This window comes from Phodopus roborovskii, unplaced genomic scaffold, assembly GCF_943737965.1.
Source record: "Phodopus roborovskii unplaced genomic scaffold, PHOROB, whole genome shotgun sequence".
NCBI classification, from domain to species: domain Eukaryota; kingdom Metazoa; phylum Chordata; class Mammalia; order Rodentia; family Cricetidae; genus Phodopus; species Phodopus roborovskii.
This window is the reverse complement of record NW_026126618.1, coordinates 4,214,818-4,236,347: the sequence shown is the minus strand read 5'-3', so window position 1 is coordinate 4,236,347 and position 21,530 is coordinate 4,214,818. Positions and strand designations below refer to the sequence as shown.

The 21,530-nt window shown below is 41.5% G+C and overlaps 1 protein-coding gene across 1 annotated transcript in view; it reads left to right on the top strand.

Annotated features, from left to right (window-relative positions):
* Positions 1 to 7,674, top strand: part of Cfap54 (cilia and flagella associated protein 54) — a 244,454-nt gene extending 236,780 nt beyond the window's left edge. Inside the window, exon 68 of the mRNA XM_051206281.1 lies at positions 7,438 to 7,674. Coding sequence (XP_051062238.1) covers positions 7,438 to 7,557 — 120 coding nt within the window. The 3' untranslated portion in view covers positions 7,558 to 7,674. The remainder of the gene's footprint in view (positions 1 to 7,437) is intronic.
* Positions 7,675 to 21,530: the final 13,856 nt, after the last annotated feature.

The following is a 21,530-nucleotide window of genomic DNA, read 5'->3' as shown; positions in this document are numbered from 1 at the left end:
CAGGGCCCCTGTAAGAGAGTGCTTGTTCCAGAGGGCTCCGACAGTAGAGGAGACATGGAGGCAGAGGAGCAATGAGCCTGGTTTTAAGATGGAAAAAGAAACCATAAGTCAAGGAGTGTAAATGACTTCTTCCCCTGGCCCTCCAGAAGAAACCAATCCAGATGCTATCATAACTTGATACAGTTCAGCTAATTTTGGGCTTCAGCAAATCTGTTATGAATCACAAAATTTGCATGAGTGTGTGGCTTCAGTGACAGGGGACAAACACACCAACACATTCTAAGCCAAGCGTGGGATGTCTTCAGATTCTGTTTGTACTTAACGTAGGTGTTATTATTGTTGCTGTTTCTAAGAGAGAAGCCGAGGAGCAAAGATTTTAAGTGGCTGCCCAAGGTCCCTCAGCTAGCAGGTATCCTAGGCAGACCCAGTGTGCAGGCTCGGAATATGTTCCTTAGCATTGTAATCAAAACTGCTTCTCCCCAGCAGCCAATTTTCCTGTGAGCATCCTTCTGCCATGTCTATGAACTGCCCCCCGGCCCATGCAGCCTCACCCATCTCCACCCAATTTCATTCTCCTGTTCCCCCATGGACTCAGGAATTTGTGGAGGATTCTAGGGGACTTTCCCAGTTAAATGGTTGTGGTAGGCTTTTTTCCTCTAGGAACAGCATGATCACCTCACTACCATCTTGGAGCAGTGATGGTCTTGGCCCAGTAGCCAACCAAATAAACAAAAACAATATGGTAATAAAGGTGATGGAGCTGCTGGACCACAGGGTACAAAGAAGGCTGGAGGTACCAGACCCTCATCTGGAAATCCAGCCAACCAGTATTATTTCTGTCCCATCCCGCTTCTAGCTGAAAATGATCTTGGGTGATGCAGGGGCATGTAGGAAATGGAAGGTTACACATGATAGTACCCTCCATCACGGCATGGGACTTTGTAATGGTGCAGGTGTTTGAGGGTTACCCACACTCCTCTATTTACCATGCTCCTAAAGCAAGCCAAGTCAACTCCTCATTGGCTCACCAAACTGCATGTGGGTGGGATCTTTCCTTGTGACCTATCACCGGCACCCTCTCTGGAGTGAGGAACGTCTTTTCTTGTCTCCCCAGGAAAAGCTGAGAGATTTAGGATTCAAGTGAAATTGCACATTTTTCCCTACTTAAGTTTTCAGGAAGATATTACTTAAGGGGATGTATTAGTTCCAATCTTCTTACTCTTTAATTGTTAATTCTCCTAATATTCTAGAGGGGGGAATATTCCTAGGGTAATCAAATAGAATGATTCATAAAAGTGATACATTATACTTGTTTTTAATCACAACCCCAAAGAGAAGCATCTGGAAATTTAGCACAAGTGTTGAAGTTATGCAAGTCTCCCCTCAGCTTATATTGGTTGCATGCCTCCATGCATTTTGCCATATTGCCATTGCCACAGTGTGTGTGTGTGTGTGTGTGTGTGTGTGTGTGTGTGTGTGTGTATGTGTGTGTGTGTGCGTGTGCATGTGTGGTGCATGCCTGTACCTGTGCTGGCACAATGTGTACACATGGATGTGGATGCCAGGAGTCACATGGAATATCTTCCTTGATTTATCACCACCTTACTTTTTTGAGACTGTATCTTTAACTGAGGCTTGGCTGGCTGGCAAGTGAGCTCCAGGAATTCACCTGTTCTAAGCAACCTGCATCGAGGTGACAAACGCAAGCTTCTGTAACCGGGTTTGTTTGTTGGGTTTTTCTTTTTTTGTTTGTTTGTTTTGGTTTTGTTTTATTTGGTTCTTTTTTGTATGTTCTTTTTGTTTTTAGTATGTTTGCTTGGCATCTAAACTCAAGTCTTTAACCTTGACCAGCAAGTAGATTACTGACTGGGCCAAGTCCCTTGTTCCTAACATTCACAACTTCTTCTTTTGAAGAAGCCATTGTCCAATTACCAGTCACTGTTGTAGCCAAAGACTTGATACCTACCAAGTTCAAGGTAACGCTGAAGGGCTGTCCACATATCCCTCATAAGATTGGCATGGGGTTTGGCTGTGACTGCATTTTTGCCCAACTTCCTCTTCTTCCCACTCCCGTCATTTTCTCTGTGCATTAGTCTCCTGGGCATTTCCCAAAGCTGGGAAACTTCTGGAAGCTAAATTCCATCTCAGAATCCGTTTCCTAAGGGCACTAGTCAGCGTTCCAGCATTACACGAAATAACGGAGGTAACTGTTTTATAAAAAGAAAAAGACTATTTTTGGCTTGAAGACTTTGGAAGTGCAGTATACAGTGTACTGGCCCTATTGTCTTTTGTCCTGTGGCGGAACAGTATGGAACACAAAAGGGCCCTTATTAAATTCTGTGTCTAAGAAATGTTCCTTTAATTCTGCCCCTTCCAACATTTCAAAAACCGCCAGCCTGTGAATTTACATGCAATCCAGCATATGTGTCCTGTGTGCTGTACTGTGTGTTCTGTGTGCTATCCTGTGTAATGTTGTCATGTACTATGTGCTGTCCTTTGTTCTGTCCTGTGTGCTGTGCTGTGTGCTGTCCTGTGTGTCCTTTGTAGTGTCCTGCTAGATTATTGGATGTTTGACTTACGCTTCCTCTTGTACTTAGAGCTTTTGATGTTTTAAAGGAGATTTTCTCTATTTGGGACCTTCTGTTATTTCTTTATATGTTGAAACACATTTCTTTCTGACAAAAGAGAACAACTTCAAAGATTCTTTTCTCTAGATCTTGGAGTCTTGAGCAGTCAGAAGAAGCCTTGGGAAACACAGCCTCAACTTTCAGTTTCCTTCAGGGTCTCTTTTGGTCTTGAAGGATTGTTTTCTTAAACAATTCTCGATAAAAAAGAGATGGCTCGGTGGACAGAAGCCCTTGTCACGCAAGCCTGATGACCCGAGTTCAGTCCCAGGAGCTCACATGATGGAAGGAGAGAATCAACTCCCAAAAGTTGTCTCCTTGTCTCAATACACATGCTGTGTTGTGTATACATGCACATGGGTGCTTATGTGTGCATGCATGTGTACTTGTATACATGCTCATATACACAAATGCACAAAATTAAAAATGTTTAAAAGCATGTGCTTGTATGTAGAAGATACTGTCAGTTCTCCCGTTTCCCATCAACTAGACTGTCTTGTCTGAGCCCAGAGTGAGTTTAAAGGGCAGTGTGTGCAGAACGGGTGTCATGGAGGGAAAGGGCTGTGACACATAAGAACATTTATTAGTTAATGTCCTAGGCTTTTTCCCTCTACTGCTGTGATGAACACCAGGAGCAAAAGCAATTTGGGAGAGTAAAGGGCTTATTATAGGCTGCTCCTGAGAGAAGTCGGAGCAGGACCCCAAGACAGGAACTGAGAGGCAGGAGCTGAAGCAGAGACCATGAGGATGCTGCTTACCAGCTTGCTCCTTATGGCTCACTCAGGTTGCTTTCATACACAACCCACAGTGAGCTGGGCCTTCCAACAACAGCCATACTGAGGCGACTCCCCTGCGAGGTTTGCCTATGGGCAATCTGATGGAGGCAATCCCTCAACTGAAATTCCCTCTTCCCGGATAATTCTATCTTGTTTCAAGTTGACAAAAGTAAAGAAAAAAACTGGCACAGCCTTACTTTACCTAATACTTAGGTTTGACTGCCATCGTTTTGGGTTTTGAACCAGAGTTTAATGAAATCCACTGGGGCCCAGAAACCTTTATATATCTGAGGATTACCCAAGTACCGAGCTTATTGTACATACCCCCCCCCCCCAGCACCAAATGGTTCTATAATTTTCCAATGCCAACTGAGTATTCAACGGTTAATTTAACCCAGGGTTAGTAGGAAATCAGCAGGCTAAGGGTTCCATCCCATAAGGCCTGCCTTCCTCTCTGTCAGCTGCAAATGGGGTGTCCATTTGTACTTCTTTCAAGCCAGTTAAGATTTACAGGTTGCTTCCAGACTCAGTAATCAATAAAACAAAAAGTAATAGCACTCACGTAAAGCACTCTTTGTATGGCTATCACTATGTTATAAAGGACACAGTGACCCAGGAACAAAGATGAAGAGATTTACACACAGGACAAGGAAGGTCTCAGAGAAAGGATGGCGAGTGTCTATGCTCTCTCTACAGGCTTCATCTTCATACTGCCTCATGCCTCCGCCTGAAGAAACCTCCAATAGGGTTATATGGGAGTTCCATTATGTAGGCCTACTTGTTTAACTCATTAGCTGTTCCTGGGCTGATGGTGTGGCCCAGTGATGGTGATGAAGACTGTTGAAGAAGAATCTGTTCTTCTAGTCTTAGACGATATGCAGTTTGAGTCAACTGCCTGCGCATGTTTTTTCCACATGTTGGTTTTTAATATCCAGTTTTCTTGTTCTATCCAAATTTCCTTTTGCAATAACATTATTTCATTAAAATTTAATATTAAAAGATTTCTACCATCTCACCAGTATGACTGTTTGATCCCCTATTATATTAAAAATACTTTTCTGTCATATTTAAAGTTTGATTAACACAAAAATTAGAGTGATAAAAAGACAATTTCATTCTCAGAAAAGTGTGGGATTTCCCATGGATGAGGGAAATTGTACAAAGGCTCTATCTAATTCCAAAGAATTGTGTGTTGTCTCTGTCAGGAAGGGCAGAATGGTAGCTACCCTTGTTGTAGGTCATACTTAAATTAAGAACAGGAAAACCAAACATAATGAGTTATTTCTCATCCAGGTTTTGATTAGATGGGTCATCTGTCATTCACAATATCGATTCTCAAGTAAGACAGTATCATGTCTGTCTTCTATGATACATGTTCTCCCCAGTTTAGAAAAAATTTCCAATCAGTCATTAATTTCAAAGAGAGGTGATATACTAACAGGAAGGAAATGTGGTAGAGGAACTTTCATGGGAGATATGAATTTTCTTTCTTACTTTGAGACTATTAAAAAATTTCCCCTGTGGATCTTGTGCTGTATTTTAAGGTTTTTGAAAGGAAGCCATTCCTTTCACTCATAACCCTAAAATTCAAAAGTACGGTAATAGAAGAAGCTAGCTAAACTGATGAGGAGAATTTTTTCCACAAGCTTCCTTCATGGTTGAACATTTAGACTCAAAGGAAAGGTGACTGACATTGGACCTGAGGGAACCATGGAGAAGGTGGCCAACACTGCCCGAGAGCGCAAGATGATGTTACAGAGTAGCTACTTCAAAGTCAGACTGAGAAAAAGTATAGCTATGTTGAACATCATATGCCCCCTTTTATATGAAGTAAACTAATGTGGCCATTTCAGTTTTGAAACCTATTCCTATAGTTAACCTGTAAGGGGGTTGATAGTAAAGGAGAGATACTACAAAAGACAGTACAACCCTTAATGCTAATTAGTTTTTCTTTATATTCTCCTTTGAAATTAATCTGTAAGGATTATTAAATTGGGCCCAAGGAGTGGGGATAGTTAATAAAGACTAGCATAAAGATCGGAGTTCAATTCCCAGAACCCATGTGTGGAAATGCTGGGCATGGTGGCATGCCAGCTCTGGGGAAACAGAGAAAAGGCAGACACTTGGGCTTGCTGACAGGCAACCCAGCCAAATTCACGAGCCTCAGCCAATGTGAGAGCCCATCTCAAAAAACAAGATGATGCTTACACAGAAATGACACTAGAGACTGATCTCTTGACGTTGCCACACACATGACATTCTTACACATGTAACTTGCACATAAATTAACACACATGTGCATAGTAATTGAACAAGCATATACTGGAAGTATAGTCATCCTATTTAAAAAGTAATCCATTGTCTTAGTGTTCTATTGTTATGAAGAGACACTATGATCATAGCAACTCTTATAAAAAGAAAAGAAAGAATTTAATTGGGGCTGCCTTATAGTTTCAGAGGTTTAGTCCATTATCATCATTGTAGTAAAAAAAGCATGGTAGCATGCAGGAAGACATGGGCTGGAGAGGTAGTTGGGAGTTCTACATCTGGATCTGAAGGCAGCAGGAAGAGATACTGGTCATGGCTTGAGCTACTGGTCATGGCTTGAGCTTTTAAAATTCCAAAGCCCACCCCAGTGACACACTTTCCCCAATAAGATCACACCTACCTCAACAAGGCCATACCACCTAATCCCTCTCAAAGAGTGTGATTCCCTAATGACCAAGCCTTCAAATTATATGAGTTTATGGGGGCTATTCTTATTCATAGAAAATTTCTTATGCTAGAAAGAATATTGATTACATAATGATTATTTTAGAAATCTCTCTCTCTCTCTCTCTCTCTGTGTGTGTGTGTGTGTGTGTGTGTGAACGTGACACAAACTAGAGTCATGTAGGAGGAAGGAAACCTCAATTGAGGAAATGTGCCCATCAGATTTGCCTATAGTCAACACTGTGGAGCATTTTCTTGACTGATGGTTAACATGGAAGGGCCCAGATAATCATGGTCAGCGCCATCCTTGGGCAGTGATCTTTGGTTATATAAGAAGGCAAACCCAAACTGAGGAAGTAGCACTCCTCTATGGCTCTTGCTTTAGTTCCCAGACCCAGATTCCTTCCCAGTCTTGGCTTCCTTGATAGAGACCTGTAAGCCAAAGAAACCCCTTCCTCACCAAGTTGTTTCTCACCATGGTATTTAACATAATAATAGAATGCAATCTAAGACTCTGTGTGAGTGTGGGGAGGTAATCTCATTGAAGTTCTAGAAACCACTAGAATACTTTAAAATTTTTAATGAAGTGAAGAAAAAGCAAACATCATCTACCACCTTTAAGTTCACCGTGCTTTCTTAGGAATAAATGGATGAATGACTCATTTAATGAGTAGTGGAGAAATTAATAAAACTTGTTCTCTCATGTCTTACCAGGATTCAAACCCTCAACACTGAATTCACTGTGGCCATGGTATTTATGTTCACTACCCAAAGTATTTAATATAGATCAACATGTAGAGGATTCTGGGACACATTCATTTCCTAGCGATCATTTTTATTCTTTCTCTTATAGTCAATGCTGTGAGCACAGAAGCTCCAGTCTGGTTCAGGTGACTTTGGCTGGGCCAGCTCTTGGTCATAGAAACTTGGAGCTTCTTTAAGATAGAATGATCTCAAACCCAGTGTCCTCACACTTTCTGGTGCCTATGACAGGATGCTCAAAGGAAGAAAGAGAGAGTTTTCAATGTGTCAATCAATCCTTATGAAGAGTAGGTTCAAAAGTTCCATGCAAAAACGGTATCAATGCAAATAGCCCTTGCTTTTAGACGTATGTGATTTTTTTTTTTTTTTTTTTTTGAGTGGAGCAACAGATTGCAGTAGGATATAAATTGGCATATGTGACATATCACCAACATAGAGAGCTAAGGCTTATCATAAGCATGAGTGTTTACCACCTTTTATATAACACTATTGTACGAAGTTTGCTTCAGTCAATGGTTTGAAACAGCACATCTCAAATACATTTTTTTGTGCTTTTTCCTCAGGTTCCCTTTGATGTCTCCCTCCCTGCTATATTCAGTCTTGAGAGACTTTTTGATCTTGCAAATGGTTGTATCGTGTCAGTAGGAAGCCTTTTCAACTGGGTGGTGTCAATTATCCCCTGAACATCCTATACTGGGAACTCTAAGGGGGCTTCAGTTGTTACTGATCTTTGTTTCTTTATTTGAACTAAATTTCTAAAGTTTTTAATCTCATAAATACCAATATTTTGTTATGCTGGACTTGAGAAGTTTGTTTATTTGACTTGGGAGCTTGCATGTTATATGCTTCGGAGGGTCATCTCAGCAGGGAACTTCATGGCATTGGCTTTGGGATTCTGTGGACCTGGGTCTGGGTAGCAGCTTTGCCACCTGTTTGCTTTGCACCATTAAAGAGTTAGCTTTAGTTCTTAAGCTTTTACATCTTCATCGATAGAATGGGGATATCAGGATCTGTCTCCTAAAATGGCTGTCATGTATTAAAGAAAGTACAGTCGCTTAAGTGCGATGATGAAGTGGGGAACTGTGGAGTGTCATTTGCCTGGTGAACTGGAAGAGCACCAGATGTTTTGACTGTTCATTTAGCATCTAACAATGCCATACACTAACCCTTCCCAAGCTCTGACACATTGATGGATACTCAAGAAAATAAAATAATGGCTAAATAAGCAAAATCATTGTGCAATTTTATGTTTGTACTCAAGATTTAAATTGTACACATGCATAAGGTTCCAATATTTGGGGACAACTGAACTCAAATTTCCCTTAAATAGTGGGAATGAAGCTGTTAGCAAGGAAATTAAAGATAAGAAAAATTGGACATTTGGAACTCCACAATTACTTTGCTAGCTGCAGGGATATGGAGGAGAGCAGAGTTATGAGAGTATCTGTGGTGTATTTGTGAAGGTCCTGACCACTACCTATCTGGAGTGTGTCAAGTTTTGATGCAAAATGATGCTTACTCTAAGATGAACTAGAATGATGACTTGTGGCTGAATCAGTAAATAATAGAACAGTTAGGGGTGGATCAGGAGATGGGAGACAAGTTCCCTACTAGGAGAGAATGGAATGGGAGAGCAAGAGAAAAGAGCAGAGTGAGTGATAAGATCTCACAGAAAAGTCTATGAAAGACAAGAAGACAGACAGGAAACCATGCCACAATAAAAGGAAAAAGACCAGTGAGCTTAGGGGGAAAGGCCCTACCTGATGACCTCTCATGAAATTTGGCTCAAGCAGAGAAGCCATGTAGATGGTGAAGGCTATTCCATGTCCTTTGGTGGAAGATGGGAATTTATGAATGTCTCTACTCCTGTTAGAGAACAGGTTTGCATTTCTCAATAAGGAAGTTTAAAATTACATAAAGATTGGCACCTAAGGGCTAAGAAAAGACAGCATATTAGCTACACATTTAACACATAACATGGCAAGCAAGTAGGGCCATTCACTTCAACCTCTTGTTAATTTCCCACAATGCAGTATGGTCATCTTTCATCTTTCACTATTAAGATTTTACCAGTTAGATAATTTTCCTATAAATAGTAATGAATATACTTTCATATATTTTTTTAAAGGACCACACAGCAATGTCTGGTGCTCCATAGAGGCATATAATATTTGCTGAGTAAATGGCAGATGGAGAGATGCTAGTGGTCCAGGCAAAGTAACACATGTATAAGAAAGAGGGAGTCCTCCTGGAAGGCATCACTCTCCCTGTGGGTGGGGGGGTGGGTGAGATTGGACGGTGGTTGGGGTGCATGGGAGGGAAAGAGAGAGGGAAGGAGGGAGAGAGGGAAGGAGGGAGTGAGAGAAGGCGGGCGGGAGGGAGGGAAGGAGAGAGGGAAGGAAGGAGGGAAGGAAAGAGAACTGGGATCAATATGTAAAATAAGAAAAAAAAAGAAAGAAAGAAAGAAAAGAGGGAATCTGGGCTGGAGAGATGGCTCAGCTGGTCAAGACCAGGCTCACAACCAAAAATACAAGAAAGAGGGAGTTCAAGATGTCACCAAGATCTCCATCACTACTGCCACTACCATGGTTGCCTACCTTTTCTGGACCATTGCCATGCCTAGCATTGTGTTAGTTGTTACTACATATGAATGGTGTTCCTTTGTCCTCACAAAAACTATGACCACAGTGCACATTGTCTTACTGACCCCATGCTATAGAAAAAGAAATGTCTAAAAAGCAATTATGACACTTGCTTGGTGATCAGGGCCATTGACAGTTACAGCCTAGGATTTAAATTCTGCCTGAAGAGTCTGATCTCTAGTACAAATTGGGTAGTTCCTATTCTTGCTCTCAATCCATGGCTCAGGGAAATTTGTAAGTCAAGGGAAAGTGAGACATGGCCAGGCCTCAAGCTAAGACCAAACCACCTAACATCTGCTTTAGGAGTAGGTATCTTTTTAAGTGATCTGTAGACCTGAATGGATGGATGCTATAAGACACATGGAAATGACCAGAGATAATGTTACCCATGCCTGTACACTGACTTCCTAAGATGAAGACAGGTCTCTTCCAACCAGTGCAGCTAACGTAGCATTTCATTTCATTTGAAAAGCTACTCCTCCCCTCTCTGTTGTTTACAGATGCTGTTGTGCTTGGGTGTTGTTTTGCCTGAGAAAAACACTGTCTACAATGTGCCAGACCTTGTAGTCATAGTTTTCCCATCTTAAGCTATCGTTCTAGAAATTCCCTGTACCATCTAAAAGAAGGATAACACTCCCTAGTTAAAGCTGGAACAGTTTATGCTAGGCACCCAGGAAATGTTGAAGTGGGCTGAAGCACAAACAAACAATGTCAAATTGCAATCTTTGCAACTGCTTTCACCTGTTAAACGCCATCTCTAGTACCTGTAAATACTTGCCAGCAGACACCTGTGAGTTCTCCACTTCTTTTAATTATAACAGAGACAGCAGGAAGCAAAGGGGGAAAGACAGACAAATCAGGGGAAGGAGGCTCAGGAAGAGGAGCCAGTGCCTGCAGCTAATGTATATGTAATAGAAGACAAGCTTTCCCCTCCTAGCTGGCTTATTCCTCCAAGGAACTGTGGTATAACTGGTCTACCTGCTGTCCGTTTAGATGCTTAAATACCATTGTATGGTTCACTGCATGTGGGGCACATGCACAAGAGTGTGATGCTGACATGAATGCCTGAGCAACAGAACGTGAAATGTTTCTGACTGAATCACAGAGGTGAATATCAACCTACGGTCACCCCCAAAGTAGGCTGAATTGTTGTAAGTGACCTATCTATAGGTGAGGGGTGGCAAATATTACATCATTTAAAAGCAAGTATAATAACATAGTATTTGTGGACTCATAATACATATAGACTGAGTTTTCAAAGCAAGTTAATGGTTGGCAGCAAATTCCAGCTGTGGTCATCTCTTGGCTGAAAGGAGCTCCAGGGAGAATTCTTAAGAGGTTTTACCTGTAGTTTTAATTTTCTTTCTTAAGCCAAATATTTGTTATGTAAGTCTCTCAGGTTTTTGCAAGCATATGTTTCATAAATTAAAAACAAACACCTCTTTCTTTCCTCATCTTCTTGTTTGGCAAGCTTTGTGCAGCTACTAACTTGCATGCCTAACAACTACTGAATGAGAGCTGTGATTCTGGTCCTCTACACAGCTACAACTCAGTGGCTCACAGATCTGGTTTCATTAATTTTGGATTTTAATGACAACTAAAAATCATTTGAAAGCTCATGTTAAATTGTGTCCACATGCCCACTTTTAGAAAATTGATCTATGAAAATATTAATTTTTAATATAAAGTAGTAGAGCCTTAATAAATGTTTAATTCAATGGAAGCAGAATCCCTACACAGTTCCTATTGGTTATAAGTCCCCTTGTTATGCTTTAACTTATTTGATCTCCCCAAATTAGATCTCTGTGGAACCTCTTCCATGACTGCCTATTGTATAAAATTAGTTCACATGTAAAGTCCATCTACCATTCATACTTTCAATGTTTTAAATATCTATAAAGCAGTTTCTCTTTAACAAAGACTCACTTTGTGTTTTTACCTTCTCTTCAATAATGGCTTGCTTGGTAGTTGCGATTTTGACACTAACATTTCCATGATAACCCATGGTTTTTTTTTTATATCATAAATGCATGCATGATAAAGAGGGAGGCTTTCGTGAGAAAGCTGGGTTAAGAAGCACAGGAGTTTTATTACAAGTACATTTTCAATTGGAACTTTGGGGACAAGACAGAACTAATTGCAATTGCAAATGAATTGCACTTCCTGCCCCTATGCTTCAGATCACCTTTATCTATTTTGTGTTCAGCAGCTCAGAATGAACGGTTCTGGAAGCAGAGCCTGCTCCAATACGTACAGCTTTGAAGGCTCCTTTTGAATCACCCACACTGTGGAAACTCAAGAGAATTCTGAATACTCTAGTATTTGTAGTCTCCTTACTTTCCTAATTCAATTTTCTCCCTCAAGAGTCACAAGAGTTTCTTGGAATGATTTCTCATCATTATAAAATGTAATTCAAAACTAATAGAATTTGTAAAATGTTGAAAGGCAGAAAGAAATAAAAAGTTACCCCAGAAGTCCACCACTGTATAATAACCATGGTTGATATTTAAACATTATTTTACTAATAGCCAAACATAAACAATGTTCAAACTCTGAGCAGATTCAAGATTGGAAGAAAACCTCCATATTCCCTAAGTGTAACATAGATGGGCCTTTTTGGAGCTTATTGGCTGGGAAGATGCTCAAGTTGAGCTGGTGGTTTGGATGAGATGCCATAAAACAATGAAGATATAATTAGGTCCAAAAGAATTGTCCAGGGTTGTTCTCCCTAGAAATAAAGTGGTAATGATGCACAGAAAGAAAAGACAGCAGATCTTTCTTTTATTTTATTTTATATAACCAAGTCCATTAAAATGAAAAACATTTATAGACAATATTTGGGAATTTGGGCGTCGTTCTTTCCAAACTACTTCCTGCTGGTAAGGGGCACTGTCATCGGGGGATTCGAAGAAGATTCAGAAATCAAGACAGCAGATCTTAATTTTGTCCTTTAGAGGCAGGTCATTTAATCTCCCACAGATGCGTTAGTGTCTCCCTGACATTCTTAGCTCATTATTCAAACATGTATTTGCTCATCTGAAATTTGTTTTTTTTTTTTTTTCATTTGATAGTTTTCATTCACTATCTGTGAATTTTGTTACCTAGGCAAATGTCTTCTCACTCTTTTTTTGTAGTGTGGGTTCTAATTGGTCTTAACAATAAACACTCAGAGTCAGCTATCAGGGGGTGAAAGCTGAAGGATCAAAGAAGCAGAGAAGCCAGCCCCTAGAGTTTTTACCTCTACCAATGCACAGACCAAAGCAGCGATCCGGTCCTCCGACTCACAGACTGAATGCTTCCCCAGACTGACTGCACCCTTCTCTACAAATCCCCAGATTGCCCTGAGCTCCTGTTCCCTCCTGCCTTATATTCCTCTCTCTACCCAGTGGTATCACGCCTGCCTCCACCTCCCTAGTCCTGGGATTAAAGGCATGAGATCCCAAGTGCCCGGATCACTTTCGTGTGAGCTTCATTTCTCTTTCAGACAGATTCAATTTTGGGTAGCCCAGGGTGGCCTTGAACTCACAGAGATCCCTCTGCCTCTGTTTCCCAAGTACTGGGATTATGGTATGTGCCACCATTGCCTGGCCTCTGCACTCTGATCTTCAGGTAAGCTTTATTTTGTTATAAGCAAAATACTGCTATACTTTTTTAATTAAAAAATATTTTCAAACACCTACGATATCCTCAGTAACACATTTGATCCAGCAATCCCACTTCTGTAGATTTAACGGAAGGAAACAGAAACCGTTAGAGGGTTCTGCACTCCCATGTTTATTCAATGTCTCAAGACAAGTATCTATCGCCTGATGCAAATAAAAACCCCAAATCACAACTCAATTTAAAAAAGGTGGGGGACCTTGTTACCTATGACTTCATGGATGAAGCTGGAAGACATGATATTAAATGAAATAGGGCAGTCATAGGAAGACAAATACCACAGGGCCTCGTTTACATACAGACTTTGATAGAGCTGAACTCGCTGTAAAAATAGTACTATGGGACATAGTAGTACAATGGGCAGAGGAAGGGTGTTTGGAGACGTGTTGGTGAAAGCATATAAAATTTCCCCTAGATAGGAAGAATAAGTTCAAGCGCATCTGTTGTATGTATCTGCAGTTAACCACAATATATGTAGTGTTAAAAGTGATTGGGTAGATTTTAAATGTTCTCACTACAAAATATGTAAGTGACTATACACATTTATTAACTTGTATTTGGTCATTTCAAAACAGTATCTCATGTGTGATGCAAGGATGGGGAGATATGTCTATACGTCAGAGAGATTTTGTATATGTATGAGAGAGAGAGAGAGAGACTTTTGAATGTGCTAGTTAAAATTTTTTCAAAGCTCACATCTAATGGCCCCAGCTTCTTGGTGCAGATGTGTCTCATACCACATATATGGTCTCTACTACATCTCCTCTAACCTCCATGAAACATACGTGCCCTTGTCATATGCATTTCATTTTATACACACTGATTATCACATCCACTCTCTCTTGATGCTCAGGGAACAAGATAGGCAGAGCCCAGGGGAGTAGGTAAATTTGTGCAGAGGGTTCTCATCAGGGTTAGATATGCATTTCTTTGCTGCAGTTGTATGGTTTTCTATTCTTTATTTTTATTTTGGCATATTACATTATTTTCTACTTTCATTACCTCTTCAGGATGTTTGCTCACCTTTCAAAAAGATGCGTTGTATTTTATTTACATGTGTGTGAACATGTGTGTTCAGGTGGCCATGTGCTGTGTGACAACTTTTCCTGGAGAAACAACATATACATCTATTCACCCCAGATAGGGAACCCACAACAGATCAAAGTGTGAGTAGCACCCAAGTCCGTTTTGGTGAACCAGTGTGTTTTATTGGGGTTACTGACAGCAGCAGAAATGACTCATGGATAGGTGTATCACCAAAGCCCACCCAAGCATGGGTGACAGCTCACAGAAGCTGGGAACCTGGAGCACCCTGCACAGCCTGCAGGCAGCTCAGTGAATTGGAGAGTGTCCTCTCCAAGTGACTGTAGTCTAGATGTCTTCCAGGCAGTTGAGCTGGTTTCTGTTTCTTCAGAGTCTTCTTCACTGCTTAGCCCTGCTTACTCTGGCAGGAAGTAGCCTGGTACATCTGGTCAGTTTCATGGACTTCCTGAAGCTATTTTGAGTTGTTTACCTTAAGGATGTCAACGCAGGACAGAATGTATCTATCTTACAGTAAACTGGCACAGAGCACGGAGTCCAGAAAGGGGTGCTGGATACCTTGGTGCTAGAGTTGCCAGGGCTTCTGAGTCCACTCGTGTCGGTGCTAGGGTCCAAACCCTGGTCCTCTGATAGAGTACCAGACTCTCTTACCTGGGGGCCGTTCCTCCAGCCTCTCTCTCCTCCCTTTGTTTGAGTTGTATCTTCATCTGTTTTAATTGATTTCAGAGATCTCTCAACATCAAGGCTATTAACCCTTTAAAAAGTATTTGGTTGAGTTTTTCCTCAGGGTCTCAACCTCTGTTTATAGCTCCATAGTTATATTTATTTTTCTTTTCTTCCTCCCTCCCTGCCTCTCTCTCTCCCTTCCTGTCTGTTTGTTTGTTTGTTTGTTTGTTTGGTTGGTTGGTTGGTCCAGGTTTTTTTGTTTTGTTTTGTTGAGACAGGGTTTCTCTGTGTAGCCCTGGCTGTTCTGGAACTCATTTTGTAGAGCAGGCTGGCACTAACTCACAGAGAGCCACCTGCCTCTGCCTCCCAAGTGCTGGAATTAAAGGTGTGAGCCACCAATGCCCAGCTAGATCCACGTTTCTTATTTTTAACACAATGGCAGTAGAATCCAGGCCATTTTGGTAATTCATGTTCAGACTTGTTGAAAGGGGACATAAAGGATCTTAGAAGTGTGGATTCAGTTCAAGGATAAGATTAATTTAGATCAGATTAAGAAAATGAGGCATATAATCTAATAGGAGAAGGGAAGTAATGTGAGCTGGGTGAGCCGGGAACTCAATGCTTTATTGACCGACTGACTGATGATGTCATTTGCTTGGCCTTCACTAAGGGTTGGTACAGGTCAGGCCGGAGGTGATCACATGGCTTGCGTTAACAGGCACGTACACATCACATGCAAGATGGATGGCATTGTGACGGGGAAATGGGCAATACCCTTAGAGCACACAGCATGACTGAATCCCAGTCATGGTCCCCAAAAGGATGTCCTGTGAGTCCTCACAAGATCATTCCTTAAATAAATGAATAAATAAATAAATACATCTTTAACCATAGCCTGCAGCAAAATGGGGCACCTTTCTGTGCTCAGTTCAGAGGGTTCAGACTCATTATTCTACAGGATTTATGCATTTTAATTTTGTAAAATAATAATCAGCTTCTGGTTAGAGTTTGCAACAGGAGGCACGCAGCAAGGGAGGGCTGTTGAGGGAAGGGACAGGTTTTCATCGATTCTAAAAGAAGCTCCATTTCCTATGAGGAAAAACACTTCAATGTGACCTTTGACTGAGAGCAGCTTCACTGGTTAGAGTAAGTTTCAAATGTTTTGGGGGTTGGCCAGGATTAGCACATGGGGTGACTATTTTGCAAGACTTCAAAGGCCAGTGTTTTGAGCTGCTCAGTGTGAGATTAATCTTGACCCTGGATTCTGGATGAGCCCTGCAGCAATTTAGGTATCCCCAAACCCCAGTTTCTGCTTGAGGGGCCTAGGGTCAAAGTCTGAGGCAGAGGAAGATGGTTCTGGAGATGCAGACTAGGAATGGAGATGCTCTTCTAGCCCACTTCTCGCTTAGGGCTTCTGATTGGAGGAAAGTAACTCTTCTGGCATGAAAATATTTGTATTTGATCTGGTGTTAATAGGATAACAAATACACATGTCTAATAGAACCACAGATGGGCCCTCCCATTCAATTCTCAATCGGTGTTCATATTCACTCTGAGCTGTTGGCGTCAAGAAGCTGGCATGTGGCTGGAGAGAGGGCACGATGGTTAAGGGCGCTGGCTGCAGGAGAAACCGTGTTTGATTCCCAGCGCCCATTGTCAAGTGGCTCATAGCCTGAAGTCCAGTTCCAGAGGATCTCGTGCCTTCTTCTGCCCTCTTCTGGTGTCTTTAGGTGCCCACATTCATACAAACATTCACACACACAAAACTACCGTATTTTTAAAAGTGCTTTTTAAAGAAATAAGCAGCCTAGACTTGATCAGCAGCTTGGTATAGTGGATAAGAGCCCGGCTCTGACACCAGATGGTTGGGATTAGAGTTGCAGATTCCCTGTTTATCACATGGATGAGTGGGGTGTGTGTGTGTGTGTGTGTGTGTGTGTGTGTGTGTGTGTGTGTGTGTATACACAATTGGATAGGTGTTATGATATGCAGCTCCAGGGACCTTGGTGGATCCCATGGTGGATGAGAGACAAATATACCAGGCAGAATTCACATGGGAAGTTTTACTGGGGGAAGGGAAGGGACCACAGGGAGAGAGGGACCTTTTGCAGCTTCATACAGTCAGAGTACTGCTTGACATGCACACAGCTGTGACCCACTCGGCCAGGTCCCCAAGGGGTAGGGCCAAGGGTCGCCTGGATGCTAACAATAGGCATACATGTGGAGGCCAGAGGTAGGCAATAGGTTTCTTCCTCCGTTGCTTTCCAGCTTGTATTTTGAAATGGTTCCTCACTGAACCTTGGTCAGGGAGTTTCAAGGCTCTGCCTTTCTCTGCTTGCCTAGCACTTGGGTAACAGCCATCTAGGTTTTAAATGCGTGTTGGGGATCTGAAGTTGGGTTGTATAGCAAGCACTTGAACAGCTGAGTCTGCTTTCTGACTGTTGGGCAAGTTTTTGTTGGTTTGTTTGTTAACTTCTCTGTCACCTGCCAAGTGTCCAAGCGTGGGACAAAACACCTAGAACAGCCATGTCTGGCACATTGGATGCTCAGCAGCAGTTATCTCTGACTCTTCCCATGCACCTTTCAGGGATGCCTAGTTCTGCCAAGAAAGAGCAAAGGGTTTGGGTTTTCTGTTTGTTTGTTTTGTTTTTTCAATGTTAAGAGTCCAGTTCTGCTAATAGCAGAGTGGATTTTATAGAATGCCCATCTGCCAGTAACACCTCTGAACTCTGGACCATAAAACAGTGCAAGCAAACATAAAACAAAAATTAAAATAATTGTTTGAAGCCACCGAGGGGAATGACTGAAAATAGGCATAGCCTGGAGGAATCATGATTCTTGAAATCCGGGAACAAACTAAGTGAGATACACTTTTACCAGAGCTCCCTCTAAGGGTCCCCTCCTTGTCCCATGATGTGGCTGTGTGCTCTAATGATGGGGGCGGATTCAGAGCAATGCACCATTAAGCAATTCCATCGTGACTCAGCGTTATAGGGCATATTTACACAAGCCTGGATGTTGCATCGTCCCATGTGTGTAGGACATATAATTTGATGTGCTTTCCTGTCACGTAACCAGCAGTGCAATGGGTATGTATGTCTACACAATTTCCTCATTAACACAGCAGTGATGCAGAGTATCATCCGGGTTAGAATGGCTCCTGGATCACTAAGCGATAGGAACTTCTTGGCTCCATCATGACATTATGGGGTTGTTGTGGTGTATGTGAAATATGATTGAACAGAGCATCATTGCATGGAATATGACTGTACAAAGGGAAGCGAATCAGGAAGAGTACAGAAGTGGCTGCACTGAGGGTTCAGACCTGTCTGAGCCGAAAGAGCTCCCCCCCCCTCACCACAAAGGAGCCAGCCTGGAATCACCCAATCGGTTCACAAATTGTCCTCCGATTGTTGCTTGTCTACCACAATGCACATCACCTGCTGAGACCACAGAGAACCCAGTGATAGGTGACAGCTGCAAGGGTCAGGCAGAGATTTCAGCAGATGCTGAAAGGAAACGTCTAGAAAAATCAAAGCTTTCAATTCAAGTCTAGGCAAATGAAAGGAACTACTGAATTTCTTGTGCTTTTCATTGATGCCTAGGGGCTAGGCCTGTAAATGAGAACCATGGACAATGCAAAAGGAAGCCAACACCATCACATCTCTCCCAGAGGGACATGATTTGACAGTGTTTAACTGTGTGCTCAGACCAAACCCAAACACTGTTCACAGGACAGCAGTGTGCTCCTGAAGCCCAATACTCCTATTGTACAATAGGAAATTAAAGCAACAACAACAACAACAACAACACTGTGTGTAGATGCAAGAAGGAAAGTATGACCTACAGCCCGAGGGGAAAAGGCGAACAGCCCCCTGACTTCCCTGGACAGCAGAATTAGAATATAAAGACCTGAAAAATCACAACGATGCATGTGAAAAATCTATTGGGAAAGATTGACATTGGTGTAAAAATGCTGAGTTTTATCAGGAGAGATTTGGAAATGAAAAAGAATACAATAATGCAAATCTAGGGAATGACAATTTCACCAGGAAAGTTAGAAACCATTGAATGAACTTAAAAAAAGCAAGCTAGGCACTATGGGAAATGGGGGAGGGGGCAGTGCACTTGAAACAGACCAAGATGAATCATCTACTAGAAGAAAGAGACGAAAAATTATTCTTAAAAATTGTAAGCAATGGCAACCTATTAACCATATTGAGTGTTCTTTGGTTTGTGTGTGTACATATGTGTGCAAGTTCACACATGTGCATGTGTGTAACGCAAAGGTCAACTTCAAGTGCCATTCTTTAGGAGTCATCTACACAGGGTTAAAGGCCCCATGGACCTGCCTATCTGTGCATCTCCACTGGTAGGATTATGAGCATGGACCATCACATCATGTACCAGCACAGCTCATGTACCACCATATCTCATGTACCAGCACATCCCATGAACTAGCACATCCCATGAACCATCTCATCTCATTGTTCTACATGAGTTGTGAGGGCCCTCATGCTTGTGTGGTGAGTACTTTACTGGCTGAGCTCTCTTTGTAGCCCAAAGGTGTTCTAGAGTACATGAAATTGAAGTCCTATAAAGAAGGAATGGAAGACAAAATCAATTTAAAAGACGACATCACCTCAGAAAGGCAAATACTGAGTGCTTCCTTTCATGCAGAATCTAGGCTTAAAAGGATAGAAAGGAGGTATTATTTGGACAGAGGAAGGGACCACTGGGAACTGACAAAAAGAACAAGAAAGTAACAGTTGTGAATTATCAAGCTGCACTATATACATATAAAAATACATAATGATACCCATTTCCTAAAATATGCAGCAATAACCACAAATTATAAACAGCAATGGCAAAACCCTTTTCTAAGATGGTTTAAAACATTAAACATGCTCAGATTCAGGAATTCTAAATGAACTCCACAGAAGGACAAAAAAGAGAATCAAACACATGTATTCCATAGTCGAGCTTCTGAAAGCAAGGTAAAATATCTAGACCCCAAAGAAAGGACACATTACAAAATGCCAGGAAAAGGGACGACAAGAATGAAGCCTGGCTTCTCATCAGAAACATCCGGGGCTAAATAATGATGGCAAATATCTGTAAAGCACAGGTAAAAACACTTGCTGCCCAAGCATGATGACCCAAGTTCAATCCCTTGGACCCATGTAAAGGTGAAAGAGAGGACAAGTTTCACAAAGTTGTCATGTGCCCTTGCTTATGCCCACACACACACACACACACACACACACACACACACACACACACACACACACAAACAGTTTTACAAGAAACCGAGAAGTCAGCTGAGTAGTGTAGATGACTCACACCGGATTTATATTCAAGAATGTCACTAATTAGCTATGAAAATAGGCCAATGCTTTTTGATGAGAAGCACAATTGTAATAAGTATGGTGACTTATGCCAGGACTTGGGGGTCTGAAGGAAGAGTGTTGTTGTGAGTTTAAGGATAGCCTAGGATACATGCTACATTCCAGACCTGCCTGAGATACAGCCTTTCTAAACAAAACAAAATAAAAAAGTAGATATTGTTGAAAGCAGACAGAATGAAAACAATAGAGTGGAGAGATGGAACCCAATCAGACACAAGCCTAAGAAAGTTGCTGTGGATATATTAATAATAATTCAGGTTTCATTTATTTTCACTTATTTTTACTTGTGTCTATGTGTAAGTTTGTATGTGTGTGAATAACTCTGCATGTGCACAGAAGAGGGCATGAAGAATTCTTCTCTGTCACCCTCTGCTTGCTAACCTTTGAGTCAGGGTTTCTCCCTGAATCTGCAGCTCATGTTTTCTCAGCTATGTTGGAAGACAAAATCCTAGAGATCCTCAGAGCTGGGATGATACATGTATGTGGGATACTTGGCTTGTTGCAGTGGTGCTGGGATCCAAAATCTGGTCCTCATGATTGCACAGCAACTATTCTTAAACGCTTAGTCTTAGCTTGTGCACCACATTTACACCACTGCAATGGGTTGGCTTCCCAATTTTCTTCTGTGTTTATAAAAAAATAAATCTGCATGAGTGTTTAGACCTTTATATTTTATTTATGGTGTCCATTTTTTTTTTTGAGCACTACTCTACTCTAGACACAGTGCTGGACCCTGAAAAGTCAAAGATCTACAAGTATGTTGTAGCCTGGCATGCAAGATGTTCTTAACGTATGAGGGACAACTGGTACCCACATTTACAATTTGCAGTCTAACCTTGGAGACAACAGGATGAAATCTGAACAGAATGTTGAAGGAAAATATCACAAAGGAGTTGATGAAGTGACTCCATTAGGAAAAGAAAACAGAGAAAAGAGAGAAAGAAAATGCAAACAAGAATCCCTGGTCCAAAGTCTCCCGAGTTGAGTCACAAGATGATTACTTCCGGAAAGAAATATTGGGAAGATGGATTGGGTAGATGAAATGCCTAATGAGTCCATAAATGAGGAGAATTGCTTCTTACCGTGTATGAGAAGATAATTTTTATCAGATAATGAAATTGTTTTCAGTCTTCGGAATGAAAATGAATCCCTTGCTAATGCAGATCACGCTAATAAAGGGAGCGGGGGAGAATGTCGAAATTACACTTGGCTGGTCGTAGGCAGAAACCAACCTAAATA